The following is a 21,881-nucleotide window of genomic DNA, read 5'->3' as shown; positions in this document are numbered from 1 at the left end:
ATCCAAGTAAAATAGATATAATAACTAGTTATAGCATTAGAATGATTGGTAATTACTAGGTAATGGGGTTTCTGTTGTTTTCTGTTGTTGTTTGTGTAGAGTTGGTACAGAGTAGGTTTGAATACCCATGTGAATATTGTATATAGTCAGTACTGGTATGTCTTTTCTAAAATATATAATGTATTATTGTATGTATTCTACATAATGAAAACCTAATGAAAAAACATTGTTTCTGCACAGGAGTCATCACTTTCTGTAATGAATGGCAGATAAATGAATGCAGACAGTGTGTTTCTTCCTTTTTCAACTCATTTATCCTTCGTTTTCAAAAGTGTGTGTTAGTGCCACTTATCTAATACAGTTACTGGCAAAAGCACCTTTTTTTTCACTTGTATATTACTCAGTAATTACCAGTCATTCTAAAGCTATAACTAGTTATTACATCTATTTTACTTGGATATTCGGTCATTAGTGTGTATGGCCTGTAATTTAAAGGCTTACTGAAACGCTGCTCTGTATGGTTTCTCTAAACTAAAGCCAGTGAGCAGTGACCTACATTTCAGCCGTCTGTAAGTCAGCAGTGCACTTTTTAATTGATGGGTCTTCTTCTGAGGGCGGTGATGCTGCCCGGTGGTGTCGGCGCTCGGAGGACCGATTGTCTGGGTTTATATCTCAGATAAAACGGTCAGTCCGTCTGGTTACAGTGTTCACGCCTGCAGTCACACCTGAAGCCTCCTGCCCCCTCTCTCTCTCCCTCTGCCCTCGTTTATTCCTCCCTCTCATTTATTGCTTTTCCTCCCTTTTTTATTGTTTTCCTTCTCTCTCGCCATTTTCCCTTATCTCCACTTCTCAAAGTCTGCCTCTCTTACCAGTTCACCCCCCCTCGCCCCCCTCCTGTCTCAACACACCCCCTCCCTCGCTCAGGGCGCAGGCTTATCTGTGCTTCCAGGACTGACAGGCTCTTTCGATCACAATCCCTCTCACTATCTCCGCAGCGCAGCTCTGTTGCCTTTGCAGATTGTTCAGCACAACCTCTCCCGTACACTCTGCACAATTTACATAAAACGCTGCCGCCAGCCGGATGCCGAAGCTGACACAAGTCAAATATGCAAATAACGTTCAGATTTCCACTCTCTTCCCGCCCCGAGCTACGATTTGTTGCATAACGTATAAAAAAAACTCTCTCTCTCCCACAAGATGTACCTGCAGCGGCTGGGGAACGTGTTGCAGATCAAACTCCACGGCTTCAAATCATGTCAGTGAGCCCACAGTAGATCATGGAGACACAGTTTTGTGCCCCTGTACTGTGTCAGCAGTATAAATCATCTCAACAGCACAAAACCACAATCAATTTCCCACCCTGTTACTACAGATTGGCGTCTGCTGTCGAGCCTCAAAGGAAGTCTAGACAAATCAGTATCGCTTGCCTGCTGGAACCGACTGACTGATGTTTAGCAAAAAGACCCAAAAGATCCTCTCTCCTCTGGACCCAGTGGTTCCTACAATGACTTTGTGCGTCATTGCCTTTAAGAGCGAGGATTGCCAAGGCTGATTTTTTTTTTTTCTTCTTCTTCTGGGTTTTCTCCATCTTTACAATCTTCTATCTGCCAATTAGATCGGCTTAAATGAAGGCCGGCCATGATCTTAAGCAAAATAGGGGCCACAGACGCCATCGGTAAATTGGACCAAGAAGGGCTGGGGAGGAAATTAACTTTAAGAATGAACAATTGCAGCTCTATCTCACGATCATAAAGCGTTTTTTGATGTCTTAAAACTGATTCTGTGTGCCTGTATTTGGTAGGCTATTGTTGGAAAGACTTAACATTTTGAAGTTGAATGAAAAATGAGACGTCCATAGCTGCTACCTGCATCGTTTTTGTCAAATCAGGACCTAAATATCAGTATCAAAACAGTTTCCAAAGCTATACTTGAATATGAATCTTTGCTGCGCCACAAGATCACATTGCTTGTCTGGGTCGACATTGAACCCGGCCGCCTCCCGCACATCGCCGGCCGTCAAACGCTTGCCGGATCGCTTCTCGTCTTTGAAAGGAGCCTCGCTGCACGCTGGTCTGCGGAGACCCAGCTGTCAGCGGAGCTCTTAAAAATGAATCCAATTTCTTTGCCTGTTCTCACCACAAGGCCACAGAGCCTTTCTCAGCTCTGTGACCAGTATCAACCTGATGCTCACACCTAACAAGCACCAGTCGAGGGACAAGGAAGGAATTAGGAATTAAGCTTTAACCTGGTGCGACTTCACTATTTGCCAGTTTAGCATTGCTCTCACATTCCTGTCTGATTGCTTTTACCTCCTCAAGTGCCTGCACACCACATAGCATTTTGATGGAACTTGTGTAAATACCAAACTATCCCTTCTGCCTCCTGTGCTTGTGCTGAATATGTAAACATGGCGGCGGGAGAAAGCACTGAGATCAGTGAGTGCGGCGCTCTGCGGTAATTGCTATGCTGAACATGCAGCGGCGCCTGATGATTCCCCTCTCTCCGGCTCGGGGTTTGGGTTCGGTGCCTTTTATACCCGAGCGGATCTGCAGACTCCGGCTGGTTTGGGTTGGGCTGATGCTGCGATCCCTCCTCCCGCTCATCAGCCCGTAAATAAGCCGTGAAGTTCACAGCTGACTGCAAAGAGAGCCGATCTGCATTCTGGATGAATGTTGCTGTTTCTGTGCTGCATAAGCAATACGGTCTTTAGCCTCAGTTGGCTGATGGTTAAGCTCAACAATGAAGCTTGTAGATTTTTTTTTTTTTTTTTTTTTTTTTTTTTCCACTGTAACAGCCAAACTGCCTCGGTCCTACCTGGGTGGGTGTGTGTTATGCAATTCAGCTTTAAACTAGGTTTTGGAGGCTCTCACTGCTCATTACAGCCGAGCCAGAAAAATGCCTCAGTGGTTTCAGCGCTTTGTGGGGCATCATGAGTTTATTGGGGCATAATTATTTGACCGACATAAAGCACGATTTATTGCACAAAATGATCTATGGCCTAGTGCATTTTTGCGAGGGTTTTCATTATCATTTGGTTGAACATGCTGCTTGATAGAGCTGACCTCTGACTTTAAATCTGCCGTCTGACACATTGCAATACGAAGGGATTTCCTGTTCGCCTCACGGCCATTTCACACTTCAAAGTCGCACAGAACACATTCGGGCTCCATTACCGAGTGCATTATTTCATTTTTAATGAATGGAGAGATAGACTGGAGGAGGATGATGTCAATATGGATCAACTAAACCCCGACATTATATCCTGTGGTGCTTCACCTACAGTCTCACACGCTACACAGTACAATGACACAACACAGCACAGACTGTCACATCAAACAAAAACACAAGGAAAAGATTTGTCACTAACAACACAACACATGATGCCATGACACAATTATGAGGCTTGAGAGTCCACAGCTGACGAAACCGCTGTTTTCCACGCGCACTGACTTCAAAAGTGTGGCTTATAACAAAAGCATCGTTATATTTCCTCCACTCAACACAAGTCTCATTTCTGAACAGGGGTTTTCATCATTAAGAAAAAATAAAGAACAGTGGCCACTTTTGACTCTAGGGATGTTTATTTCAACAATATTCCACCAGAGCAATATCAATTCATGCAAATATTTTTGGAAAAACACAACAGAGAGAGGGGGCAGGGGCGGAGGGGAGGGGGGGGGGTATTTTTTTTGTGGTGTCCATATTTTCAAACAAACTTCACAGCAAAAAATGTAATAAGAAGTTGAGGAGAAAGCAGTCACTGCCTCTATTTTGTTGAGGTTGAGGTTCTGTTGGCTAGGTAGAATCCCTCAAGTCCCCAAATACTGCATTTTATCACGTTGGAAGCGTATTCCAATTACCGTATGTCATTTCTATGACAATTATTTTCACTGCCACACAAACTTAAAGTTGAGATTTCCATTTTTCTCTATAAACCATGCAAGTAGAAAAATGAGGGCTACTCATATTGCCTCAGTATGCTTTCCTCTCCCGTTTGCTAATAAATCAATTTACCAAGTAGATAAATATGTGTGAGTGTGAACGGTGCAGTTTTCCCTCCTTTGAAATGTACGTTTTAGTTCATTCATCACATAGGCCACCTTACAAATGAATCATAAAAAATGGTAAATTACCCCTATTCATGTCACTATGATAACTTGACTGAATAGAATTGGCAGCCATCTCAGTATTCAGTAATGGTTCCAGGATACTGCAGTTTTTCAGGGGAAATTGCTGCAGCCCTCTGTGACTTCTCGAATATATCTAACTTGGAAATGCCTAATAAACACTGATTGTTGACCATGAGATGTGTTTTCAGCCGTTCCTGTTGTGGTCTGCTACTGTACAGTAGGTTTAGGGGTCACAGGCAAACATGAAAAGGACATTTTAGGTGAACAAAACACCGACTCAGTCATCTACATCTAGTTACATGGAGGTCATGGGTTACAGTACACCAACAACGACTATCAAACAAAACTGAAAGCAGCTCCTGACAGGATGATTAACATTTTCTTTTCCTTATTTGGGGAGGAAAATGAAATTTCCACTGGTAGATGGAGGGCTACATGACACAATAAATGAAACATGGGGGGGGGAGGTTTAAAATAGGCTTCAGATCTCTGATGCTACTTTATAAAACAAATCGTAAATATATTCATCTGACATAAATTAATAATTTAAATCAAAATTCAAAACAAAAACATACTTTACAGAAACGTCCTACCTACCAAACATAAAAATGGTATAGTTTACTACAAACACACAATAGTACCTTCGGTCACATTAGGTCACACTGGAGACCATTTTTATGCACAAATGTTCTTACCGATGCAGTTAAAGCAGGTTATTTCTTTCCCCTTTTCTTCACATATAATTTTTGCAGTGACTGGATTGTTCCCAAAACGTTGAAGATATTGCTTGTGGATCATGACTGTTTTTTTTGTCCTGCAGCTCTATTTTTTTTAAAAGTTGTTGTTGACGTATAAACCACATGAGGAGGCTACAGCTTGTGATTGTCTCACTGTCTTGTCATTCCCTCAGAGTGCATCTTCATCAGAAATGAATGAATCCACAGTGAAGCTACAACCAATCTCAGACCGGCGAGGAAGTCTCACGATGCTGAGCACCAGCCGCCATACTTCCTTCTTCTTCTTCTTTGTCCTCTTTCTCATACTCGGAAAGATCTTCCTCCTTTGCACATACCAACCCTCGTATTACACAGGCGCGTTCACAACATCTACATGTGTGCGCATGTAGCCTAGAAAGTAGCAGCAGCCGCCTCTACACACAGATCTCGATGGGCGTGGCTACCAGGATGCGCCCGCCGCCGTTGTTTTCCCGGGCGACCCGCTCGTAGCTGCCTGTGGAGGAGGGGGAGCTGTTAGTGGACATGGAGGAGTAATGTGTGTCCATCAGGATGCTGCCCTTCCCCACCACACAGGCAGGCGACAGGGTCTGCTGCTTCAGTCTGTCCACTAGGACGTCCTCTTCAGACGAGGACGAGCTGATGTCCAGGGGCGGCCCGCTGCCCCCCAAGCCCCCGCTACTACTGTTACTATTCCCGTTCTCTGTGTCCAGCATCCAGCACTGGTTGAAATAGCTGAAGACCTCTTTGACGGAGCAGCGGCGCTCCTGCTCGATGGAAAGGAGCCTGCGAAACATGCGCAGGGCCTCGTCGGTGAAGCGGCGCCACTGCGAGGGAACGGTGCCCGTCCGGCGACGCTGCCAGCGGACGAACTCCTCGTAGAAGGCGTCGGCCGGCATGGCCTTCTCCCAGGGGAAGTTTCCCGTCAGCATGCAGAAGAGCAGCACGCCGAACGCCCACACGTCCGTGCTGTAGTCCACGCAGAAGCCCTCGTGCCGCGAGGTGTCGCACAGCTCGGGGGCGGTGTACGGGATGGTGCCGCTCACGCGCTTCACCGGGGAGCCGGCGCGCCGCGTCATGCCAAAGTCCGACAGCTTGACCTTGCGGCACTCTTTGTCAAAGATGAGGATGTTCTCGGGCTTGATGTCCCTGTGGACCAGCTTCTTACAGTGCAGGTAGTCCAGGGCGATGGCCACCTGGTGAACGCAGCGCTTGGCCACGGGTTCAGGAAGCCCCACCTGGAGAGAGCGGGACAATGAGTTGGCTTTCCAATTCCAAAACACTTGATCCATCTCATCACAACACTTGATCAACCATAAACTGACAATTTAATGTCATGCAGAAGGATGCCAGGTTGTACTCCACAGGGACTCTGCATATATGACATTAGCAGCGGGTGGAAATGACGGTCTAAAAATAGTTTTCAATATTTGGGGGATTAAGAGATAATGATTTGGATTACGGTACAATGAAATGTCCTTTTCCAAAGATACAATCATGGAAACAGAATCTCATGTTTGCTGAAATATTTATCATGTAACACTCTTACATTATTCTACAGCTGCAACACGACTCACTCGTGTTTATACCCTTTATCAGCTACAGTATGTGTCTTTCTTTATTGCTTCAGCTCATCTCACCTGCGGAGGAATGATGTCAAAGAGATCTCCTGCCAGGGCGTACTCCTGAGCGAAGATGTAGTAGTCGTCGGTTTCAAAGGCGATGCCGAACATGTTGATGATGAAGGGGCAGGGCGACAGGTACAGGGAGATGCTGTACTCCCTCAGGAAGCTCTTCAGCTTGGTGGTCTTCTTCCTCAAGAACTTCAGGGCCATTTTTGTGCCTAAAACGGGAGAGAAACGGGTTACATAACTCACGATTTTCCAATCCCATTCCTCTCTTCTTCTTGTTCTTTCTCACCCTATTAAACTGTTGGGGGATTTATTTCATGGCTGCATTAGTTGTATACATGAAACCTAATTAAAATCATTTTCATTTCAAATTAAAATCAGCACCGTCACAGAATTAAATCCTGACTTCTTCGCGAGGGATTTATACTGTAAATATTTCAAATCCTCTGACAAAGTATGTTTCTACAGAGGGAGCAGAATGGCGCCTCAGCATCAAACGGGCTGATCTGCTTTGATGTAGGGGATTTTGCAGCAAAATTGAAAGCGACTGTGATGTTTACAGCTGTAAACACATCCTCATAGAGCCGGTAATAAGATTAGAGGGGCAAAGACAAGGGGGGAAAAAAAAGTCTTCTTTGGCCTGAAGTAAATCTTTGGACTTCATATATAATGTAAAGACACTGGATGCACCAAAACACATTTGGTTGTCCGGAGGGAATAGAGGAAGGCAATTTGTGAAGACGTGGTTCAGAGCCTCGACTCACCCCGTCTCTCCTCACCAGCCAATTGCTCCCCAAAACCAGAGGAACAGTGAGGAGAGAGAAATTACCGGGACTAATCTGAGAGCGGGAGAAATGCCCCAGACAATAAGATGGAGGGCTGCCAGACTAAGAAGCTGCCACGTCTCTGCCTCTCCCTGCACCAACAGCCGGTTTGTCAGCGAAGACGAGGGGCGGGGGGGGTGGGGGTGGGGGCTTCTCCAATACCACTGGCTCAGCTCTGCAAAACGCTTTGTGCATTTTACAGCGTGCAGCCACTTCTAGGAAAGGTCAGTTTACAAGGGGAGGCTTTCTGTTCCTTCTTGATTCCATGATATAACGACAAAAGCAGGCAAAAAATGACAACGGAGAGCTGAACAAATGGACTTGCGATGAGCATTCAATTCTCGAGACACTATCCTGCAAATGCACCTGCTCCTGTGTTGCACACCAATCAACCTTGTAACCCAGCCTCTTTAGCATGTAGGCTACATTTCCTGAACGAAAGACATGAAACCGCACACTGGAACAATACTCCCCAACACTTTCACGTCAACGTTTTGTCACCATTGGGTCTTCTTCAGGCCAGTCTATTTCTGTGTATAGATAATGTCAGCTTGTTTGCTAGTAGTGTCGGGTTAGCTAACCGTCACTGTCTTATAGCTAAAGTATCTAGCAGAAACTACAGTAGCTTTAGTAGTCGCTAGTAGTTGTATGTTCATTAATATTTGTTGATTTGCTAAATTATCCTGCTGGCTAATATAGCAACAATACCCCAACTGAGCTGACTCTTCTCATGCTACAACTCAAAGGGCTTTTGAGTAGAAACTAGGCTAAAGACATGACGGTGTCACAGTAACCTACATTTGGAAACAAATCTGCCTCATCAGACTTTCTTGCTGAATTGACCTATACAGCCACACCGCAACAATCTTCTTCAGATATCTCTCTTTTTCTCGCCCGGTTGTTACATATTTAGCCATGGCACTTTAGCCATGGATGCTAGATTTGTGACGCATTGCAAAGCCTCAATGGGCTGTTAGTCTGAACACTGTGACTCAGGGCCGGAGTGGGACTCATTTTCAGCCTAGCTCTTTTGATGATCTTATTTTAATTATTATTTTTTAATCAAAGTCAACAGGTATAAATACTGTATTTAAAAAAAAAAGTTAAAAATAACAATAAATACGCATGGCACTATTCTCTCAACCCTGTTATTTCACAGTATCCTTTTCTAAGGAAAACAAATGCATACTATAACTTCAAAGCTTAACTTGTCACGTCAGATCAGACCAATCTAAAGTGTGTGCCACTCTCTGACCCGACCTCTGACCTCCCTGTGGAGAGAGAATTTACCTACGGACTCAATAATATATCAGATTAAAATAGGAATACTTTAAAATGAGTGAACAAAAGTCCCTCTATTCATCATAGTAATATCACACACACACACACACACACAGTCTTCCCCATTTCGGAACCATTATAATTCCTCTGACTTCTGAGTTCCCTGCCTCACTAAAACTCATTTACACTGTATTATAATTCAAAGGTCAGAAATTTACTTTTACCTTCAGCCCATTTATTTCCATAGTTAACGTGACATTTCTACCGAGCAACATTTGGGATTGTAGGGCACGCTGTTAAAGCTATGCAGCTTCTCGAAGGCTATGTGGGTGATACCAGATAATGAAAACCTAGTTACAAACATTTTGTACAGTGACGTGGTGTTTTCTGAATTGCCTTTCAAGCGGCAGGGACATCCATCGTTCAACTGTGCACTTAAGTGGTTTGAAAAGGTCAGTGTTCCTCTTGGTGACAGAACGCAAGCACTCTAGATGGTTTATTTTGCGATGGCTTTGTGCTCCATAAAAGAGACTGTTAAGAGGCTTGGAGCAGATGGTCAACATTTTGGCTTGCTTTTTATGGGAAGAGGTTGAACAGATTTGCTATTAGTAAAGTAGTGAATTTAGATAAGCAATCTGGATCTTGATTTGTGCTAGGCTGCTATAAAAAATGGGTCTACATCAGCTCGAATTTGGGATCCAAAATTAAGTCCAAAAGTAAACACTACAGAGCCAAATAAAAGTCCTTAGCTCATGTATTGAATAAATATTTGAACAAATCATTCAATACATCTACAGAGAAAACAGGACGTTATTTTTGATACTCTTGTTGGATGCTGGCTTAACATTGCCGTGATATGAATTGAGCAAAGAAGCATTTTAAAGCTGCGCTAGGCAAGAATGCAAAATGTCTTATCAGTCTAAATCAAAAAGTGCCGCTGCAATAGAGAAGAGTGTTTCATTTCCACTAATTGAGACGCCATAGACTCACCCAAAATACATTTTGGTGTCGGGTATGAACAGTTCCCCCTCCTCACTGCCATTTGGAGCCGCTAACATGCAAAGCTGCCTAGTGCATCAGTAAGCTTTACAGTTGGTAACATCCAAAATATTTACCTCTGATCTTGTGGATGACCAGGTCCACTTTCCCATAGGTGCCCTTGCCCAGTTCTCTGATAACCTCATAGTATTTGTTGATATCCAGTTTCTCCAGGTTCTGTGCAGCGATGAGCTGCAGTTCCTCCAGGATGTCGATGGAGGCGCGGGAGCCATGAGGCGAGGAGCTCATTCTTCTGGAGGGAAAGGCCGGGACAGAGGGCTGGACCGGAGACGAAGGTTCCTGTGGAACAGGAGGAGCAGGAAGGAAAGCCAGGTTACAGAGAAAGGCGTTCACTGTGCGAACAGGATCCACCCATTCACACACAGCCCTACTGTATACAGTGCACACACACCGTATGCAGTAGCCTCTGTACTGTTATCACCATCAAGGGGAAGACAGAATGTTTTGTATCCGAGCCAAATGTGCTCTTATGTAACTTTGAATCCTGTAGTAAACACACATCTGCTTCTTACTCTGGGGAAACGTTTTCAAGTGTTCAGGATCACACATTACCTAACCAGAGAACACTGCTGCACCAACATGACAGAAGAAAGGGCAAGGAGCTGTTTGCACTCCTACTTCTGCTTTTTGTCAGTAAACAACATCTCCCCCCAAAAGAACATTTTGAGTTTGTGAAGCTGGATGTGTTGTTCAGCATGTTGCAGACAGTAGGCTGAAGTAACCTTCATTATAAATGGCTGCAACAAGAAGTGAATTCATGTCTATAATTCATTGCTATCCTGCTAAGAAGTTCAAGCAAGGGTGGCATGGTAGCTCAGTATGTAGCGCTGGGTTTCATTCCCAGCCCTTTCCGTGTGGAGTTTGCATGTTCTTCCCGTGTTCGAGTGGCTTTTCTCTGTGTGCAAAGACATGCAAGTCAGGAGGATTGGAGACTCTAAATTGGCCATAGGTATGAATGCAAATGTGAGTGTCTGTCTATCTGTGTTCGCCCTGTGCTGGACTGGTGACCGGTCCCGGGTGTTTCTCTGCCTTCTGCCCTATGCATGCTGGGATACATTAAACCCTGAAAATGATGAAGAGGGTAAAGAAAATGATGACAGTTCAAACAAATTGGTCAAATTGGATCTTAGAAGGGTAAACTCTTGCTATTTGTGGAGCTGATCCTGTGCAGAAAGGCAACAGCTGACTGATGTTCTTCCTGCATTAATGAACGTCTAATTCTGATCTGATTTTTTTCTTTTCTCTCTCGCCTGCCTGGCTACGCTCTCAGAAAATCTGTCTCAGCTCCCCCCCCCCCCCCCCCTTTCTGCTCGCAGACAAGCCAAGCAACACTCATTTGCTGTATCCTTTCTTTCATCACCCGCGGTGGCCAAGATATCCGAGTGACTGGATAGACTTTGCAGCCCTGATGGCGCAGCAGAATTGCACCATCTCTCATTAATGAGGATGAGAAAGTGTTGAATGAGACAGGATGCTAGCCACATCCTGTGCAGAAAGTCCATCTGCGTGTGCCTCGGAGACAGCTCCTGTCTGGGGTGTGTGTGTGTGTGTGTGTGAGCATGTCAGGGAGACGTGTGTACCCAGCTGAAGAGTGTGAAAACACTGAAACTAAACAGAAATATATGTCCCTCTGGAAGGAACTGCAATGGGAAAAATAAATTATGTTCTGCTTTATTCTTTTATTCAAACACAAAATTAGAAAGTAAAAATGTAGAAAATCCTCCACTAAAATCCATCTACTATCAACACATTGATATATACTAAGCACATCCCAAGGTAATCCTCAAACACTGTATACTGAAAATAAATACAGTGCAACACATTCAACACATTTAAAAACATTAAAATTAATGATGAAAATGAATGTATGGATGGTTATACTGCAGTGACAGTGGCTTGTGAAAATGGCTCTGGACACCAGCAGTATGTAGCTGTGCATAACGAACGACAAGCAGATAAAAATGAGGAGTCAGTCGAACCCGGAGGAGCCAGCTGGCTGTCTGTCACAGCCCCGGTCTACTCAGCATCCCTCTGACAAGGTCAATAAAACAAACGCACACTGGACAAAAACAGAGAGCTGCAAGCAGAAATACCTTCACACATCTTAACGTTCTAGATTAACATTTTAAGTCTTGACATTTTAGATTTTGATTTCAATTTCAGTTTATTTTAGATCGTTTTCAGAGTGTCTTGGATTCATTTAGTTTTCACCTGCCAGAAAAGTCAGTTATATAGTTTAAAAATCACGCCTTAGTTGTAGTTGCAAACAGAAATACCTACTCACATTTTAACATTTCTAGATTCATATTTAAGTCTTAAAATTCTAGATTTTGATTTCAATCTCAGTTTATTTCAGATCGTATATCTTGGATTTGTTTAGTTTTCATCTGCCAGAAAAGTCAGTTATACAGTTCAAACAGTAAGTCTTAATATGAACGGTAATGTCTGCATGGAATATGTTGGATGCATCTGTTTTGGCTGCACATGAGTAGAGAATTGCCTTGGATGGGCGTCTCAGACATCGCTGATTGGATTTGCTAACTGTGAGGGGAAATGATGCATCTCACCACTGCGTTCCAGCATTTTTCAAAATAACACTGACTGGCCCAAGGAGGGGTGGCGGTATATCGTTTGTTTCCTCGTCCATGTGCCACCTGTGATATCTCAGACACGTACTGATCGGATTTTGACAAAACCCGGTGAAATGATGCATCTCACCACTGCGTTCCAGCATTTTTCAAAATAACACTGACTGGCCCAAGGAGGGGTGGCAGTATATCGTTTGTTTCCTCGTCCATGTGCCACCTGTGATATCTCAGACACGTACTGATCGGATTTTGACAAAACCCGGTGAAATGATGCATCTCACCACTGCGTCCGGCCATGCTCAAAATAACATTGATCGGACCGAGGGGGGCGATGCAGTTCCAGGTCAAAAACAAGATGACGAATCTGTTACTGACTGCATCATTCATGAAGGACGACTTGTTTACTGTTGCCGTGTGTTTAGTTTCAGTGAACCATAATTACCTTGACATGCGTGCATATGCTCAATTTCACACACACTCTCTTTGTCTCTCTGTGCCATATACCCTCATGAACACAAGCACACACACTCATATGTGCACACACACGCACACACACACACGGCTGTCATATCAAAGAGGCTGGAGATGAAAGAAGACACACCCGCCACTAATTAGGAGTGTCCTCTTCTCCGCTGCGGCTGTGATGCAGCTCCCAGCAGCCCCGGTGCTCCTTCTCAGGGTAACGGTGCCATGGCTGCTCCCCAGAGGGCCTCAGGGAGGAGCGCCAGGCCCTGTTCGCTTCCTAGATGGGGGGGGGGGGGGGGGGGGGGTGTCGGGGGGGTCGGGTAGGACCGGCTTGCCATGTTTCTTCTCAATGGATTTTCACTCATCTGTATTCAAGGCACGGCTGAAACTCTGCCAATCTGCCTTGCGTCATAGCTGCTTTTCTTCCTGCCTGCGCCTCGCCCTCCCAGTGTTTCTCGCCTGTTGCACAGCGCACAGGAGGAAAGGTGAATGCTGAGGTTCGGCCCTGGGAGGAAATGTGGGCGAATCACTGCGGGGGACACTGAAGGCCAGCGGAGCGGTGAAAAGCTCACAGAGTGTAAGGACATTTCACTTCCCTTCCTGCAGCAACGGCAACAAGGTGGCATGCCGGTCTGCGCGCCATGTGACTGGAGGTAAATGTGACGGCTGCCAAAAGCACTGAGCAATCGCCTCCCTGCTGTTTGCCGCACGTGTACACACACACACACACACACACACACACCAAACACACACACACACGCATTCAGTACTGCCTGTGCCACCTTATTTGCCTTCCTGCCAAAATCAGCTTGTAAAGCACTTGCACCGAATTAATCATTTGTAATGCCAAATCATTATGTTACCCAGCTAAAAAAAAACATACTTCATGGAAAAATGTTACTATCTTAGGCCAAATTTGGCTATAGGACTCCAGTGTAGAGATATAATACTTGGTCAATTTCCATGCAGTTTAATTATATTTGAGGAGTAATTTTTGGATATTTTGTTCACTACAATGCAAAGTAACAAACACCAGGAGAAGCTACTGTAATCCCTAATCATTGCATTTCTTAATAATCAATGTCCATCCATTTCTTGGCCAAAAGCCCACCATCCATATTATGTGTTGGCCCTTGGCCCGCCATGTCAATCTCTTTGGGCACGCTTGCATTATTTTACGAGCCTGAGTTACACATTTGGTCGTCAAGAATCTGGCTCTGCGCTCTACTCAAAACTTCATTCACGTTAATAGAGATATAAAATGTCCAAAGCCAACAAGGCAGGGAGCCCCTTTGTGTGGAGCGGACTAATTTGCTTGCCTATGAAGCCCATTCATGCATTGTGAAGTGTGACTGCATGGGTCTGAATCCGGCTCACGCTACGCTGCAACATCTGTGTCCTCTGCTATCTATCTGCAAATAAAAAGGAGGATGGAGCGTCCGTTTTAAAGGAGTTCAAAACACAAGGACAGGATAAATGAAATGGAGTCAGTGCTGTGTGATTTATAAACTCTGACAGAGCATGTCTCGCATGGTTACGATGTGGATGATAGCCTGCTCATCATGATTAAATGAAGACATTGGCACTGTCATCCACTCTGCTCCCGTCCTTTCAGCCTGCTCTTGTCTTAGCTGCTCACACATGCAAATAAGATACCGAACTGCAGCTTTTGCAACAGTAAACAATATTCTGTGGTGTTTCCTTTCAGGAGAAAATGAATTGTTAGTTAATTAGTGTTGATCCGATATAATATTAGACACGAGAGATTGTCGCTGGTTCAATGGAATTGCAGTTTGAGTTTTGCTGGTCTGGCAGGTTGTTCAATTACCTGGGCCATTGACCTCCTGGGCCAGTGGAGCTTGTGCTTTGCCCAAAGAGAGAGAGAACAGCCACAAAACGCAAGGTTTTCTTTTCTTAACTGGAGACTGGAAGCCATTTAACCTCTATTAACTGTACATTGTTAATCAGCAGGAATAAAATGCAGAGTTTCATTCCGTAATGAGATATACACCTTTTGAAAACTGGACAACTACAAAGTGGTTCCTGGCTAGAAAATAAAACCCACAGTGAAATATAATTTAAGTTGTAACTACATTAGGACCCTTGCTTAGAAAAGGTTAACATTGAGAGGATGTAATCTGTACGTTTGACATGTTGAGCCGTGAATATCAGATAACATTTTGGGTTTTTTTTTCAAAGTGGATATATGGTGTCTTGAAATGAAACCCTTCAAATGTGCTGAAATCAATATTCCATGCTTATTATTATAGATGTTCCCTTTACAAGTCAAGTTGAATATTTAAGTGTAACTACTGTTATAGTTACACGTGTTACACGTGAATAATGGAGGCCACCATTTCTCTAATATGGAATGTTAGGAAGCATGGGAAGCCATGTGCGCTGGAAGCCTCAATCCTAAACAGACTGGAGTTTAGTTAAACAAACATTTCTCTGAGGCAGAGCTGCTCTGGACGCAGAAATAATCTCATTGGTGGAGTGAAATATAAATGGGCGGAGCCAAAGAACCACAGATTTTCTGGCTAAATAACATTAGACTGAAGCCAAAGGCAAGAGGTAAGAGAGGAGGGAGCTAATATTATTAAGTCTAGCACTCTGCTACTAACTGAAAAAACATAATCTAACCATACTAAGTTATCTAGGTTAGTTCGTTAACCTAGATGACCTTCCAAGTTCAAACTAGCCATACTAGCCTCTAGCTATCCAGGTAAGCTAGTTAGCTAGTTGCTGACCTTCCAAGATCATGAATACCATGGTCATAAACGACAGAATGAAAAGAAATCCACATCTGTATTTTATTTATATTTTAACATATGCTACGAAAAACTGTGGTTCTTTGGCTCCGCCCCTTTGAGTTTTAACTCAACCAATGAGATTATTTCTGCCTCCAGAGCAGCTTTGCGTCTGAGAAATGGTTGTATAACTGAAACTCCAATGTGCCAGTCCTAATAACGCTGTCACAGATTTATCTCGAAGTTGCAGCTCCTCTGTCCCTGCGGCTCTCAGTTCAGTCCCTCCTCAGGAGCGTTAGTGCCAGTCTGCTGGCTGCTGCTGCTCGCCCTCGGCCCCATCCGCTCCCACAACGTTCATGGAGCCGTGGAGCACTTCAAAGCAGCAAGGCTTTGACTGGCTAGGCCATCTCCATCTGTGAACACTGGGGCTTTGTGCCTGCACGCTCGGCGGCACATCACTGGGCGCTCCTTTAATGCCAGCCCATCTCTGTGAACTCCACGCTAGGTAAAGTTCCCCCTTTGTCAGTTTTAATCTCTGCATCTCCCTCTGTCTCTCTGTCTCACTCTCGTTCCCCTTCACTGACTTTCTCTGTTTCACTCCCTCCACTGGTACACTATGTGATCCGTTCTGCAGGGCTGTGTGTGTACAGTATGCAGCAGCGTATAGTGTATAATGACAAACAGCAGCCAGACAGAGACATCTTGGTGTCTCTGAGGTTTCAAAAACAAACAGCCGAGGGCCCCGACGGTAATGTCTGCAGCCCAATTTATTTCTCCAAATTGCTTTTTATATACTTGCTGTTTCTCCTAGATTTTCACAGTATTACTGACAGTAATGCTGGATGCATCAGAGTATCTGTTGAGGCAATTTCAAGAATCATCTGAGAGGCAAGGGAAGCTGATGTCAGTATCAATGACACTGTTTACAGCCGCTGTCTGAGACTCATAAAAACCTGCCACAGAAACCCTACTGGCTGATAACCGCGGATGATACAGAGCGGCTGTGGCAGCACAAAGAAATGAGCTGAGCATCAGATCTGCCAACACAAAGCAATTTACCTGTGACAACATTTACATAATAAATCAAGATGTGTGTGCACGTGTGTGTAGTTGTCTGATGTGTGTGTGTATTTGTGTGCTGAGCATTTGTGTGTGTGGGGAGAAAAAAGGGGAGAAAGCTCATGTAATGTGCAGAAATATACAGTATAGTGTGTAATTAAACTAAAAAATAGATTTTTTTTTTTTACAAATATGCAAATTAGAAAAATAAAGTGCTCATGTGATCCACAGTTTACAGATGTGCACCTGGTACACAATAGATTGACAGCAGCTCCATTGTTCTGCTCAGTGTATTGTCACATGGTGCATTTATAACTTTTTATTGTGTACTACTGCTGCATGAGAATTGAACACACAATTAAAAAAAAATGCATGTTAAAAAATATATATTAATTAGTAGAATTGCAACAATGCAAAGCCTTCATTAACCAAACAAAGCTCGCTTGTAAACATAACAGTAGTCCAGTGTAATGCTGTGCAATGAAACACTGGAGCCACACAGCAGCACAAAGACATGAGGAGCATGCAATGAGACAACACTTCTATGCAAAACAGATTCTGTGATGTAGACACATGAAAACGCGTTTGGACACACAAACTGCACATGCCAATTAATGCACAGTTAATTGTTTTGGTCCGGTGAAGAAATGAGAAGGCATCGGATGGGATCTTACCTTTCAAATTGTGCTGCATGCAATATCTGCGGCTGTCAATCCATCCAGAAAACACTTGACTCTTTTAACTAGGGAGAAAATGTCGCAGGCTGAGATCCTTGGATTTTTTTTTTTTTCCTCCTTGTTTCCCAGACTGTGCAGGCTGTAGTTCACCTGCAGAGGAGGCAGAAGGGAAGCTGAAACCTTCCCAGGCTGCTGTGCCGTGCTGTCTGGACCGCTGATGCCTGTGACAGCCTCTGCTTTTCCCTGGAGCCGCTCTATTGTCTGCGCACTCCACCGGCAGGCCCGCCCACCTGCTCCCGCCGGCCAATCAGAGCGCAGAGCGGCGGTGCGCTCCTCTACCCTGTGTCCGCATCGATGCTGCCTTCAGGGCCTGTAGGAATTTTCAGCGGTTCGATTAAATCACCGAGCAATTTGTTTGAAGCTGGTCTAAGTGCGCCTAAGTGAGTTTTTTTTGTTATTGTAATGAAGTGCAAAAATCAAGCAAAAATGCCAGAAATGTATTTGGAAGTCCATATCTAAAGAACATTCACATCAAAGAAGCATTCAAGACCAATGTTCCCTCTGAGCTACATTTAAAAATTTTTACCACCCTGACCATATAATCAGTCATCAGTCATTGCTCTACTTTGTACCCATAAATTTACTTGACATAACCGGGTTTGGAAGTTCTGGGGGTAAATGGTAAATTATATTAGATGCAGCGACTTTGCTCCTACCTTACTGAATACTCACTGAATTAATGGCCCTGAGCAAATAAAAATTAAAATAGTTGCTCCCTGCCATGACATTGCAGAGTTATGATCACAAAATTACGCATATAATGGAAATCATTCATTTTGTTCATTTTATTTCAAAATTAATGTATCATTCCCTACACGGCTGCAGATTTATTTTTGTTGGCGATGTCCGGAAATTCCATCAGTTGCTAAAAACCTCCAATTTCCCATGTAGTAGGCCTATTTACCCCCTGAAAGCTGAGGTGAACAGTAGTTTCAATCCGTATTTGCAATCTGAAAGCTGACATGCACGGTATTTTTAGGTAGGACAGTCGTATTTGCTATGTTTCCCACGTGCAGTGAACGCAGCATTAGGAGAGGCACAAAGCAAAGCACAAAATGTACCGGAGGAAACGTGCAGCTGTGAGTGACTCAGATGCATATTTTAATCAATCACAATGAACGGCTGTCTGCGGGCAGGAGCAGGAGAAGGTGTGAATGGAAAGGTGTGAGTGACATCAGATGTGTCATTCACTTACAGTTCATAACATCGCCTTGTTTCCTAGTGAATAAAGAGTGGTGAAAGCTGCCTGAGTCCAGAGACTGAAGTGTGCCATTTATGAATAATGAGTCCATGACACTGTGGTTTAGTGTATTGATTTATGTCTACAAGGGGACGCCTGGGGACAATTGATCAATGGGATTATGTTGTAGTTTCTCTGGTGGAAGACCTGGGGCTATGATGTTAAATTATAGGGGCATTTATGTCTACTTTAGGGACAGGAGTGTGGGCCAATAATAAGGTGGGTAAACGATTACCTCCAGTAGGCAAACAACCCCCAAAATAATAAAAAATGATCAGAAATGTATTATTTTATGCTGTTCCCTCTTTTAAAAGACCCTATCTGCATATAACATACATCGGTTTGTAGGGATGGGACGATATATCGAAATTCAATATATCGCAATACAAAAATGTGACAGTATGCATTGTGGGGCAGAAAAATGAATTGTGATATTAGCAACATTTTATTCTGCTGTAGTAATCACAAATGAGACGCTTGACCATCACAATTTCACAAACTCTCCATTTAAATGATATTATTTTCACTTTGTAATGACATTTTTGAATTGTTGTTTACATTCTAGCAAGCCAATGGCATCGCTAGAAAGATTTGTGTCTCAGAAATAAACATAATTCTGCACAGTCAGACTTTGTTGTCACTGAACTTTTATTTATCACATCGTATCGTGGTTGTATCGAATCATGAACCTCATATCGTGTATCGAACCGTATCATGAGGTAAGCATATCGTCCCATCCCTATCAATTTGATACTACTTAACTATGGATTCATACTATGAATTAACCTCATAAAAACTCTATTCCCCAAATAAAAAGGTGGAAAAACTGAGTTTGCCTGGGTTTTGTACATCTGAGTGTGGGGCAAGGATCAAGGTGATAGTAGACTATGTGGTGTCAATGGCAAATGTCTCATAGTTATTCAATATAAAAGTGGATGATTTCCTATGCGTCAGAGAGAGATACAGCCTCTCTACGTGGGCATCAAAGCACCAGACAGTGTTGACACTAATGCATACCGAATGGAGAGCAGAGTGGCAATATTGGTCAGCAGTAATTTGGTTATTCTGCGCGCGTCCCGCTCACCTCTGATGGCCCGTTCCCTCGGTAACATTATGCCAGTGTATCATTTTAATTCATCTGCTCCTGAGTCATCGGGTGCGTCACTACTATGGATTGGTATTCTGCAGGCAAAGGAATTAGTCTCAAGGAAGACAAGTCGAGCGCCACAGCCGGACAGGGGAAAGCAAGCAGCGGCGGGGAAGGAAAGACATTGATTTTTTGTTTTTTCCACAATGCAATCACTACTGAATTAATTCAGATGCCACTGTTGATTATTTTGTTTTTATCATTAACATCTCTGTATTGGCTTGAAAGATTAGATGAACAGTCTGCATCTTTCAATGACTTGCTGCTTTTAAAATTTCGCAAAGTGCCTTGGAAAGCCAAGTTCTGCAGCCGTGTCCTCTCACTACCCAGAGAGCACTCTTCTAAAAAATTGAGTAGCTGACAACACTTTGAATCAGACTGGAAGGAAAAGCCCTGAAGAGGAGGAGAGGGAGAGTTGAGGCTTGCATTTGGGTATTTCTCGAGGGACGGGTGGGTCCTCAAGGTTAGTAATGGTGAGAGGGTGTGTGTGTGTGTGTGTGTGAGAGAGAGAGAGAGAGAGAGCGAGAGAGAGAAATGACATGGGTATACAGTATGCACAGATATCGAAGGCCTCTAAACATCAGCCCTGCAAAGAAATATCCATTTTAACAAGTCACTGAATCTAGTATAGAGTCTTACAATCTGCCAGTGGGGTGAATAGAATTTCACTTTCCAATGCAAATCAACTTCCAACTGTCAAGAATTTTCTTAGTGGATTGATCTGCCTTGTTTCAAGACACTGACAGCTAGTTTCTAGTGAAACTAAATTGGAAACAAGTGGAATAATCTCACCCCACTGGCAGAGTTCTTAACTTGTTTCAGGAAAAAATAAGATTTTAAGACTGAATATGAGACTAAGTTGAGGTTCTTTGCAGTGACGTACAACACTGGTCTGCTTCATATCAATCAGCATGGTCAAAATAAAACAATGTAACCACCGGTTACATGGCAAAAACATACAGTGAACACATCTGTCCTCATTAAGGAAAGACAATCATCTCTACTGACTCATCTTTTGAGCAGCAAAACAGAGAGTGTAACCAGTTGTTGGTTAACAGTGAAACATAAAAACACACACACACACACACATACACACATCCTGGGTCAAGGACGCTGTGTACGGGCGCTGGGCCGTTTCCCTGACGGACGCCTGACAGCAGATAATTAGTGGTGCGTTTGACTGCATTGTTTGATCAATTCCCCTTCGGCAAGAGTAATGAGATCCCAGGGTTGTGAGAAAACACTGTGAGGAAGACCTGCGGTGACGGTACAGGCTGCTGTCCATCACACACACACACACACACACACACACACACACCATCTAAAGCAGCAGGTAAAACAAACTCGAGTGCATGTAGGTTTATCGTTGTCGCGCAGCAAAAGTGCTTCCTATGAGGATTTGTGTGGCAAACAGCCTCACATTTGTCCTCACCGGCACCCACTTTGTTTACCAGACAACAAAAAAACAGAAAACAGCAAAAATCCACTGAACATCTGGGGTTCCTTCAATCAAGGTTACGGTGGCAATCTCCCAAATTGCCGCACAGCGCCGTGAATCCCCCTGGGCTGATATCCAGTGCTTTTTTTTTTTAATCTCAGCAGGGACTCAGACAACAGGGGACCCAGTTGCTGCCCCGTCTGCTGCACCTCCCTTCAGATAGCCAGACTCAATTTCCCAATACCTGATGACAATCTTCCTCAGTACACCGTGTCTCTTGTGCACCGGCAGGCCTAGGCAGAGGGAAAAGATTAGGTGAAGATTGCCGCCGTTATGTAAGTATGCCACGGTGGATGTTGTGTCTGCGCAGCGAGGGGAATTAGTCAGACCGTGGGCTCGTGTTATGATTCGTCCTGACGGTGACGGGGAGTGTGTGTGTGTGTGTGTGTGTGTGTGTGCGGAAGGTTGCCAGAGTGTTAAAAGGTTAGGCTATCTGGCAACCATCTGCCATGTGGCATGTATGCTTTAACCAGCGGAGTCAGCAGCCGCCCCCACACAGGCCAGAGCACTCGAACAAATGAGAGCTTCACGTGCAGCAGACACTTCGCCGCGGCGCGCGGACACGTGCGCGGCAGGGAAAATAAATTGCAACCTGACATTCGCTCTTGCCTTGGTCCGGTGTTTTTTTTTTTGTTTGTTTTTTTTTTCCCCTGAACGCTTCCTTGACAACAGTCTCGTAGGGAGACTGTTCATTTCCGTCCTGTCCACACTGCTAAACCAACTGTGACCATGTGAATA

The 21,881-nt window shown here is 44.1% G+C and overlaps 1 protein-coding gene across 1 annotated transcript; it reads right to left on the bottom strand.

The window, feature by feature from the left end:
• Positions 1-3,176: 3,176 nt before the first annotated feature.
• unm_sa1261 (un-named sa1261) lies at positions 3,177-17,367 on the bottom strand. The gene is made up of 4 exons (XM_071896137.2): positions 17,196-17,367; positions 9,716-9,938; positions 6,505-6,707; positions 3,177-6,102 (listed from the first exon to the last, which is right to left on the bottom strand). The coding sequence occupies exons 2-4, from the start codon at positions 9,885-9,887 to the stop codon at positions 5,281-5,283; spliced, it is 1,197 nt and encodes a 398-aa protein (XP_071752238.1). The 5' UTR covers positions 9,888-9,938; positions 17,196-17,367; the 3' UTR covers positions 3,177-5,280.
• Positions 17,368-21,881: the final 4,514 nt, after the last annotated feature.

The sequence above is a fragment of the Centroberyx gerrardi genome, chromosome 7 (assembly GCF_048128805.1).
Source record: "Centroberyx gerrardi isolate f3 chromosome 7, fCenGer3.hap1.cur.20231027, whole genome shotgun sequence".
Taxonomy (NCBI): Eukaryota; Metazoa; Chordata; class Actinopteri; order Beryciformes; family Berycidae; genus Centroberyx; species Centroberyx gerrardi.
The sequence above is the reverse complement of the archived record's forward strand: the minus strand, read 5'-3'. Positions and strand labels throughout refer to the sequence as shown.